Source organism: Benincasa hispida, chromosome 3 (assembly GCF_009727055.1).
Source record: "Benincasa hispida cultivar B227 chromosome 3, ASM972705v1, whole genome shotgun sequence".
Lineage (NCBI taxonomy): Eukaryota > Viridiplantae > Streptophyta > Magnoliopsida > Cucurbitales > Cucurbitaceae > Benincasa > Benincasa hispida.
In genome coordinates this window covers 15,996,046-16,006,059 of record NC_052351.1, presented here as the reverse complement: position 1 = coordinate 16,006,059, position 10,014 = coordinate 15,996,046, and the positions used below count along the sequence as shown (strand labels likewise).

The following is a 10,014-nucleotide window of genomic DNA, read 5'->3' as shown; positions in this document are numbered from 1 at the left end:
GATCTGTTTTATTTTATGATTATTTTCTTTTAATTCATTCCTTGTTTAGTGTGATGATAATTAATTGTAAGTGGGATAAGATATTTGTCAATGTATTATGCAACGTGAAATTTATTTGATTAGGGTGTATATGTTGTTTTTGAAATGATTTTGAATCCATCTAAATTTCTATTTTTAAACGTTATTGATATGAGGTTAATTGGGGAGAATTTTGAATTTATACTTATTATTTTCAATTATTTAATTTTTTTTTGCTATTTTAATAATTTTAAAAATTATTTACCATTTTTACAAATTAAATTTTAGATTTTGCTACCTATCTTGTCAACCCGAGTTAATTTAGGGTTTAGCAAAATTTTAGTCTGACAGCATGAACATGAGCACCACCACCTGCTCTACGGATGGGCCAATTTTAGCTAATGGGCCGAGTAGCCCAGTCGGGTCCAGCCCAATCACAAGACTACGAGGAGCGGGTCTCTCTTCCACGTGAAAATTCATTCAGCCATTCGGGAGCGGGAGGGATCGAAGTCTAGTCTACCCGGGAAACAGAAATTCGACTGAAAATTGTAGCCAATTTTGCAGAACAAGATCACTGAACCCTAAGCACCGGAGCGGGAATTGAATTCACTACACAATTCTCGCACTGAAGTCGCTTGATTCCCTCATTTTTTGTTCTACTAGACTATACTAGTCAATGAAGGCGTTTCAAAGCCTGGTACGAGTATGAAGAAGAAGAAGAAGCTGCCGGAACTGCCTAACGCTCTGAATATATAGTCGTTTAACTTTCTACAATCACCTAGCTCTTTCTCTTTGCATTCAGCGTTACTTCAAGGACGCCATGAGTCCCATTCAGAACTTCGAGCAACATTCTCGCCACCTCGTCGAGCCTGAACTTTGTACTCTCTCTTTCTCTCTATCTCTCTGTTCGTGCCCGAACATTTATGCTTTTGCTGCGTCAAGTTCTGAGAAACTAGGTTATTTGAGTTGAAAGTTGTAGTTATTCATCTACTTTATTATGATCTTCCATTTCGAAGTTCGCTTAAATTAAGCTATGGTGTATGCAATGTTCTTAATTTGTACTTCCCCCCCTTTCACTCCTAAGATCGCAGTTTCTGTATTATTGTCACGTTTTCCTTTTGTTTCTCAACGATCAGATTGAGCTATACTTAGTTTCACCTCTACGTTACTTTTTTATTCTGAATTATGTGCCGCGAGCAGGTATTCAGACGAGGCTTCAGATGGCAACAGAGGTTCGAGATAGCTTGGAGATTGCTCACACTCCTGAGTACTTAAATTTTCTGAAATGCTACTTTCGCGCGTTCTCTGTAATCCTACTTAAAATTACAAAGCCTCAATTCACTGACAGTCATGAGCATAAGCTTCGGAACATCGTGGTGGAGATCCTTAATCGGCTTCCACACAGTGAAGTTTTAAGGCCCTTCGTGCAGGACCTGTTGAAGGTTGCCATGCAAGTGCTTACCACAGATAACGAGGAGAACGGCTTAATTTGTATCCGCATAATCTTCGACCTGCTCAGAAATTTTAGACCGACCCTAGAAAATGAAGTGCAGCCATTCCTGGACTTCGTGTGCAAAATTTACCAGAACTTTAAGTTGACTGTAAGCCATTTTTTTGAAAATACGGCTGCTGTTGTTGAAGATACCAAGCCCATGGATGTATCCACCTCATCGGACCAGTCACTGACTTCCGGATGCACGGGGACTGTGCAGCTCAATCCCAGTACCCGCTCATTTAAGATAGTAACGGAGAGTCCACTGGTCGTCATGTTTCTTTTCCAGCTGTATAGTCGGCTTGTCCAAACAAATATCCCTCTCTTGTTGCCTTTGATGGTTTCTGCTATTTCTGTTCCAGGACCTGAAAAGGTTCCTCCCTCTTTGAAGACTCATTTCATTGAACTGAAGGGTGCGCAGGTTAAGGTATGCTGTATGTGGATACTCGTTGTATATATATAATTTTATAGGTTTAAATTTTGGTGAGGAAGGGCGAGACATGATTCCTCCTTGAATGCCTGTAACAACTTTTCTCTTTATTCTCATAGGCTTTACACCCAACCGTCCTTAAATTAGTTGCAATCATAGGACACAACTAAATTTTAGTATGATCCTCTTGTATGTTCGTTACGATTGATTTAGAGAGTCTTCTTTTCTTTCAGTTTTTCCGTTATATTATTCACACAGTTGAATGATATTTCTCTGCTTTGCATGCATATTTGTGTATGCCATGTTAGTAACATCCTCAGGCACTCTTTATGGGTCTGAGGGGGGGAGTATCTCCTCGTTGGCTTTTTTGAGCCCGAGTCGAAATCATCAGGGCCTTTCGTCCTTATGAAGCTTGACAACAATGGATATTACATGTTTTTGATGACTAGATAAAGCGATAAGCATGCTACTGTTAGGGATTCACTCTGTATTGATATTGCATAAAATAATTTTCATTGAGTTGTCTGTCTGTCTTTTACTATGAGCTAAGCTATGAATGCAATTAGTCAATCAGGCAGAATAGAGACCTCTAACCACAGTAGAATCAGGCTGTACATTAACCACAGCAGTCAATCAGGAAGTAAAGTAAGAATGTACTTATTTTATGCCTTTGTGATTGCAGACGGTTTCTTTTTTAACATATCTATTGAGGAGTTCTGCTGATTATATCAGGCCACATGAAGAAAGTATTTGTAAGAGTATTGTGAATTTGCTGGTCACATGTTCAGATTCTGTGTCAATACGGAAGGCGAGAACTTTTGTCCTTTAGTATCCTGGGTTACTTTGCGAACTTAGTCAGTTGGTTGAAAGGAAAATCAGAGAACTAAGCTTAATGTTGATCAATGCAGGAATTATTGGTAGCCCTGAAACATGTTCTTGGAACAGAGTATAAGAGAGGCTTATTTCCACTGATTGATACACTGTTGGAAGAGAAGTAATGTATTTGACCTATGTACATCCCACTGCCGAGCTTTGCTGTTATTTATACTGATACTTTGTTGTCTTATCATTCCACTTTTTCAGGGTACTAGTTGGAACTGGTCGGGCATGCTATGAGACATTAAGACCATTAGCTTATAGTTTACTAGCAGAAATTGTGCATCATGTCAGAGGGGATCTTTCCCTGTCTCAGGTATTTCCATTTGTGCAACTTTTAGTCCTAATGGATGAATGTCTTAAGTTGTCCTACTTGTTTATTTAGTGCTCCTAAAATTTTCTGGCGTTCCTGGAAGTCTACATTAGGATGACAATGCCTATGCACAAGAATTTTCTTGACAGTCTTGACAGTCTTGTCCTGAACCGAAGTTTGAAAACAAGGACATTTATCTTTCTGTTATTTATATTCTTTCCCACTGTATTTTTTTTTTAACAAGAGATAAAACCTTTCATTGATGAAATCAAAAGAGGGACTAATGTTCAATAGATTTAAAACTCGCAAAGGAGAGAGAAATGTAAACAAAGGACAAATCATCAAGTAAAACATAATTGTAGCATAATTTTCTTTTTGGAAGACTTGCAGTTTTCTGTGCCACTCGTTTAAAGGTTGGAATTGGAAAACATAGCTCTTCCCATGGAAGTTTAGAAGTTGCTAAGTTTTTAGTTTAATTTTCTACAGAGCAAAGGATAGATATAGGTCACATTTGTTAAAGCTTCTTTGAGGATTGGCCAGAAGGAGTTGCTTTGGGTTTTCAAAGTCCAATGGGCTTCTGGGAGAAAAATTTGTTCATTTGTTTTCGAGGCTGCTTTTCAACGTTTTCAACTAATATTTGTTTCCATCTATCTTGTTCCCTTCTTGGATTTTCGGGGCCGTCAAATTCTCTTCTGAAGTGAGGTTATAATATGTGTTTAGCATTACTTTTCACATTTTAAATCGAATATTTTGTATCTTTATAATTTACAATGTAAATTGTTCTCTCTCTCTCTCTCTCTCTCTCTTTATGATCTTGTTGTCCCATGTCAACTCAGTTTCTGCAGCACATTGTTATGTTCTATCATCTGATAAATGCTGTGTGATGGCTGCAGCTATCACGGATTATCTACTTGTTCTCAAGCAACATGCATGATGCCTCACTATCACTTAGCATTCATACTACTTGTGCACGGTTGATGCTGAACTTGGTACCTTTACCAACTGTTTTACTTCCAATGTTATGAACCTCTTCCTATTTTCCATTCTTTGGCATGCTTGAATGAAATGAATTTTGGATATAGGTGGAGCCAATCTTTGAGAAGGGTGTTGACCAAACGTCTATGGATGAATCACGAATTCTCTTGGTCTGACATAATCATATGTTTGTTGATTGCATTCTCAATTAGCAAAACTCAATCAGTAAATTCTATGTTTAACATGACAATCGTTGCTTCTATAGGGGCGTATTTTGGACGCTTTTGTTGGGAAATTTAGTACATTCAAGCACACCATTCCTCAGGTACCACATTTGCCTTATATACATACTTCCCCCAACCTGAAAAGCTAAGAATATTTGTTACTCTGCAATTTTTGTTTGAAATATTCTTATTGAGTTTTCCCCCCTCATCTTTACAGTTGTTGGAGGAAGGTGAGGAAGGAAAAGATCGTGCAAACTTGAGGTCCAAGCTTGAGCTCCCTGTGCAGGTTGGTTCTACGCACTAACTTTTTTTCTGTATTTTCTTTTCTTGAATATTCATGGTCATGCTTGTTTTGAGCTCATCTCTATTTTGTAGTATTATTACTGGAGAATGCTCATATTTTTTTATTTTTCCCTTGAGAAAGTAGGGACTTAGTCCTACATAAAATGAAAGTCAATACATACGTATCCTTTTAATAGACTGGTCGATGGAATAGAAGCAGGAGCTGAAAAAGGATATATCTTGATCACTTCTTATGAATCACAATTTAAGCTTATTTTCATGAATCCATTCATTTCTTTCTCTTGAAGTTCCTAAATAATTGTCATATTGGCTCAACTCAAAGGTCCTTGTGTTTCTTTGTAGGGCCTGTTGCATTTACACATTTTTTTTTTGGGTAAGAAACGGAGCTTTCATTGAGAAAAATGAAAAAAAAAAAAATGTACAAGGGCATACAAAAAATAAGTAAAAAAGGCCCATCCATTACCTACAACTAAGGATTCCAATTCAAAAGTATCAAACCAATATCATAATTACAAAAAGGCAAGGTAATAGTTGCCCTTATGGATGCATTAAACCTAACAGCCTCCAGGCCTCCTCCCATGATCTCTCCTCCTCTTTATACATTCTGGGATAAACTAAAAATATTGCAGCTCTAAGATATTAATAAGACTAAATCTTAGTAAATTATTGATTTATGTCCATTATGCAAATAATTAATTAATGCAAATCATAGTCAATGGACTAGATCTTAGCAAATTATTGATTTATTAAAAAAAAAAACCATTAGTAAATCAGTGATTTATGTTTAAAAATGCCATTAAGTGATTGCGTGCATGCTCCTTTGTTATTAGGTTTATTATTGATATACCATATCAATCACAGTGATATTTCACTTTGCTTTCTGTCCATGTTTGTTTGCTTGATATTTTCTTTTAGGTCTATTCCTGATATACCATACCAACGGATTAAAAATTGTATATTAGTGGTATTTTAACTTCAGTTTTCTATCCGTGATTGAGAAGAAGACTGTGTAAAACAGGAATAATGAAAAAGTGAATAAACTACTTTAAAATTTGCTTTATTTGCAAAATCATTAGTGTATCCTATATAAGCAAATATGACATTAATTTGCCTAACCCTTCTTTTTAGGCCTATCAGTTCCTTAATAAACAAATACGTTAAGTGCACCATTGAAGCTTTTTTTTTTTTTTTTTTTGAAATGGAAACAAAACTTTTCATTTATATAATGGAAAACGTCTAATACTCAAAGTACAAGTAACAGAAGAACAAATATACAACGAACCAAAGATTTCTAGGATCAGCAGGTGCACCCGGTTATCTCAACTAGGTTGACACAACCTTAGCACCCTCATCATATCCTTATACAAAAGAATTCCACTTGATAAAACCAAAGAGTAGATGATAAAACAAAAGAGTACATGATTACATAGAAGAGACAAAAGTGTTCCAATTAAGACAAATGTCTTGAATAGAGTAATCCGAATAAAACTTTGATGGGGAACTCCAAGAAGAAGCTAGTAAGCGAGTAGATCCAAGATGATCTGTCCAATCCAAAGTTTTATCATGAAATACTCTCAAATTACGTTCAAACCAAATTTCTAAAATTAGGGCTTTAACTGCATTAGACCAAAGAATTTGAGCTTTAGAAGAGAGGGCCAACTAAAATTTGATGCATGTTTTCCTTAGTAGACTTCCCAAAAACCCAAGATAAATTGAATAAGGAAAGTTTTTTCCACCAGCATTTGGTTGTATATGAACATTCAAACAAAATATGCTGTAAGTTTTCTTCATTTGCTAGACAGCAAATGAAGCTGAAAAGCAGTATTTTTGTTTTAACAATCAATCAAATCATTGTTATGGGGATTGTGGCTAGAACAATCGAACATGTGGACCAGTGGAATGATGGAAGAGAATAATGAAATGAAATAAGGAGCGTGAGAGATAAATGAATGAAAATGACATGGAAGAACTCAGATTCCATATTATCATAATGTGATTGAGTTGAACCAAGTACTACTGTTGGTTTTGGGTAGGGTCTGACTGGTTGTTTTGTGAGAATAGTTGAGGTGTGTACAAGCTGGCTTGAATACTCACCATTACTAAAAACCAAGTAGTAGAATCACATTCAAACAAACTAGAGAGTGGGAGAGACAAGGGTAGTAACTAAATTTCTAGAATTTTCTGGGTGTATTCTTGCCAAGAAGATCTCTAATTACTAATCCCTCCCTCCCTCCCTCCCTCCTCTTTCCCCTCTTGATAGAAATAGAAAACCTTTCATTCCAAAAGATCATGAAGAACAGCATAATGGGCCAATAGGCAAGAAGGTCCCTTCTACAAAATTCCCCAGAAAAAGACAAACTTCCAATCTAAATTAACAAGAAAGGAGAAATGGAGTAATCACAAAAGATCTTGTAAGCCTTGCTCAAATGTATCTTAGCCCATCTTATTACTCTTCATACAATTTAATAGTAAGATTTTGCATCTTAACCACCCTTCATCAAAGAGAGGGAGGAGGGAAGGAGGGGGGGGGTGGGGGTAGAGAGGAATTTCATTCAACAGCTTTCTGTGACTTCTTGAAGATTTAAGGAGTTCATGGTTTGGTTTTCAGCCTAAGAGGTCATGTTTGTTATCTTCTTGTTTGTAGTGAAAAATGTTTCAATACATCTTCCCAAAAAATGTAAATTGTATTACGGTTATTAGTGTTAAGTTCATTGGTTAGAAGTGCAGAGAGAAAGTTGTATTCTAATACCCTAATAAATGTCAATTATCTATATAAATGGTTTTGGTTAGATTACTGAGTTAACTTTTATTGTCTACAAACTTTTGGAAATATTATTAGGTTTTAGGATTTACACAGTGCAACATGTTCTTGATTGATATTCCAATATGTCCTTATCTATCCAGTATTCTGCTGTATATTATTGGACCCATTATCTACCATATTCTTGCAGGCAGTTTTAAATTTGCAGGTCCCTGTGGAACATTCTAAGGAAGTCAATGACTGTAAGCATTTGATTAAGACGTTAATCATGGGTAATAATTTCTCTTTTGCAATCATTTTGTTTGAATTAGTATTTGGAATCAGTATGCTGAGAGCTTCTGATTTCTGTGTTCCAAACGTAGCACATTTCCAAAGGATTCTCTTTCTTTTCAAGTGCTGTTATTGGTTGTATTTGCTATTTTTTTATTTCTTCGTTTCTTTGTAATTTGAACATGAATCTCTTTTTATTTTATCAATGAAAAGCCTTATTTCCTTTTCGAAAAATGGTAGCATAGGTAGCATATTTTCTTCACCTGTCATGTTATGCATATTCTCTTATTTGGACCAATTTTTTTGTTGGGCTTTGTTTCTGTTAGGAATGAAGACTATCATTTGGAGTATCACTCATGCACATTTACCCCGATCTCAGGTGTTTCATTAATACTAAATATGATGGTTTCAGTTTGGCTATGTTTTGGTTATGTAATTAATCTGTTGATTTATGGTTAAGGTTTCTCCATCTCAAAATGGAACACATCCACAGATGCTTGTTAACCCATCATCGAATTTGGCAACACCTCAAGCATTCAAAGGGATGAGAGAGGACGAGGTATTATACAATTGATGATTGTTAATGTGTGTGTCTGTGGGTGTTATTTTGTTGGTGTGATTAAAATCTAATCGTAACTTTGGTCTGCATAGGTGTGTAAAGCCTCTGGTGTTCTGAAAAGTGGTGTTCATTGCTTAACACTTTTCAAGGAAAAGGATGAAGAAGTAGAAATGCTTCATCTGTTCTCCCAGATACTTACTGTTATGGAACCTCGAGATCTGATGGATATGTTTTCGTTGTGTATGCCCGAACTTTTCGACTGTATGATCTCCAACGCGCAGCTGGTCCATCTGTTTTCAACATTTTTGCAAACACCTAAAGTATATAGGCCTTTTGCGGATGTTTTGGTTAATTTTCTTGTCAGCAGTAAACTTGATGTTTTGAAGCACCCAGATTCACCAGGAGCAAAATTGGTCTTGCATCTCTTTCGTTTTGTATTTGGTGCTGTTTCTAAAGCACCCTCAGATTTCGAGCGTATTTTACAGCCTCATGTGACTGTCATAATGGAAGTTTGCGTAAAAAGTGCTACTGAAGTTGAAAGACCTCTTGGGTACATGCAGCTTCTTCGTGTGATGTTTCGGGCATTAGCTGGGTGTAAATTTGAGCTTTTACTACGTGATCTGATTTCTTTGCTACAACCTTGCCTTAATATGTTACTGACCATGCTTGATGGTCCAACTGGGGAAGATATGAGGGATCTGTTATTGGAATTATGCCTCACATTGCCTGCACGCTTAAGCTCATTATTGCCTCACCTTCCCCGTTTAATGAAGCCTCTAGTTTTATGTCTTAAAGGAAGTGATGAGTTAGTTGGTCTGGGTTTACGAACCCTTGAGTTCTGGGTTGATAGTTTAAACCCTGATTTCCTAGAACCTAGTATGGCTAACGTGATGTCTGAAGTGATTTTAGCCTTATGGTCTCATTTGAGGCCACCGCCTTATCCTTGGGGTGCAAAAGCATTACAAGTTCTTGGAAAGTTAGGTGGTCGTAATAGACGCTTTCTCAAGGAGCCACTTGCACTAGAATGCAAGGAGAATCCAGAACATGGGCTTCGTTTGATTCTTACCTTTGAGCCCTCTACTCCCTTTTTGGTGCCACTGGATAGATGCATAAATCTTGCTGTATCTGCTGTAATGAATAAAACTGGTGGTGTTGATTCTTTCTACAGAAAACAAGCTTTGAAATTTCTTCGCGTCTGCTTGTCTTCTCAGCTTAATTTGCCTGGAATTGTGGCTGATGATGGCTATACACCCAGACAATTATCAACTTTGCTCATCTCTTCTGTTGATTCCTCTTGGCGGAGATCTGAGACTCCTGAGGCAAAGGTTAGCTTCCATTACACTGTTGCTTCTATACTGTCTAACATGGTGTTCTTTTGTCTTTTGACGCAAAGCATTTTTGTATCTGAGAACTATATCTTAAATATATAAATACGTTATCAATGTGGCAAAGAACCAATACTCTGTGCTAATTTGCATTGACATTTTTGTCTCATTGTATTTTGAGCATTAGTGATGTAAGAAGAGCGGGGTTAATTGGGTAATGTTGTAGACTAATTCCCTTTTTACCCCACTTGTAAAAAAACTCGATAGGAGTCCTCCCCCTTGTATTAAACAATTATTATCACTTCAATAAAAAATGCACAAGATTGATTCTTGGAAGATTATTCTTTGAGACTCTTTAGGCTATATCAATTTGGTATTAGAGCCACTGCCTGGGCCAAAGTTGACTGCCGCTGGTGAAAGATTGGAAACTCTTGGCGACAACATTCACAAGAGGGAGCTTTGAGTATT

General features: G+C 36.7%; 1 protein-coding gene across 1 annotated transcript in view; it reads left to right on the top strand.

The window, feature by feature from the left end:
• The first annotated feature begins 510 nt into the window (after window positions 1-510).
• LOC120073351 (transformation/transcription domain-associated protein-like) overlaps window positions 511-10,014 on the top strand; it is a 63,370-nt gene continuing 53,866 nt past the window's right edge. The window contains exons 1-13 of the mRNA XM_039026145.1: window positions 511-896; window positions 1,219-1,937; window positions 2,623-2,748; window positions 2,849-2,934; window positions 3,024-3,132; window positions 4,023-4,118; window positions 4,212-4,274; window positions 4,370-4,429; window positions 4,546-4,614; window positions 7,583-7,664; window positions 7,989-8,041; window positions 8,123-8,221; window positions 8,314-9,546. Coding sequence (XP_038882073.1) covers window positions 839-896; window positions 1,219-1,937; window positions 2,623-2,748; window positions 2,849-2,934; window positions 3,024-3,132; window positions 4,023-4,118; window positions 4,212-4,274; window positions 4,370-4,429; window positions 4,546-4,614; window positions 7,583-7,664; window positions 7,989-8,041; window positions 8,123-8,221; window positions 8,314-9,546 — 2,853 coding nt within the window. The 5' untranslated portion in view covers window positions 511-838. The remainder of the gene's footprint in view (window positions 897-1,218; window positions 1,938-2,622; window positions 2,749-2,848; window positions 2,935-3,023; window positions 3,133-4,022; window positions 4,119-4,211; window positions 4,275-4,369; window positions 4,430-4,545; window positions 4,615-7,582; window positions 7,665-7,988; window positions 8,042-8,122; window positions 8,222-8,313; window positions 9,547-10,014) is intronic.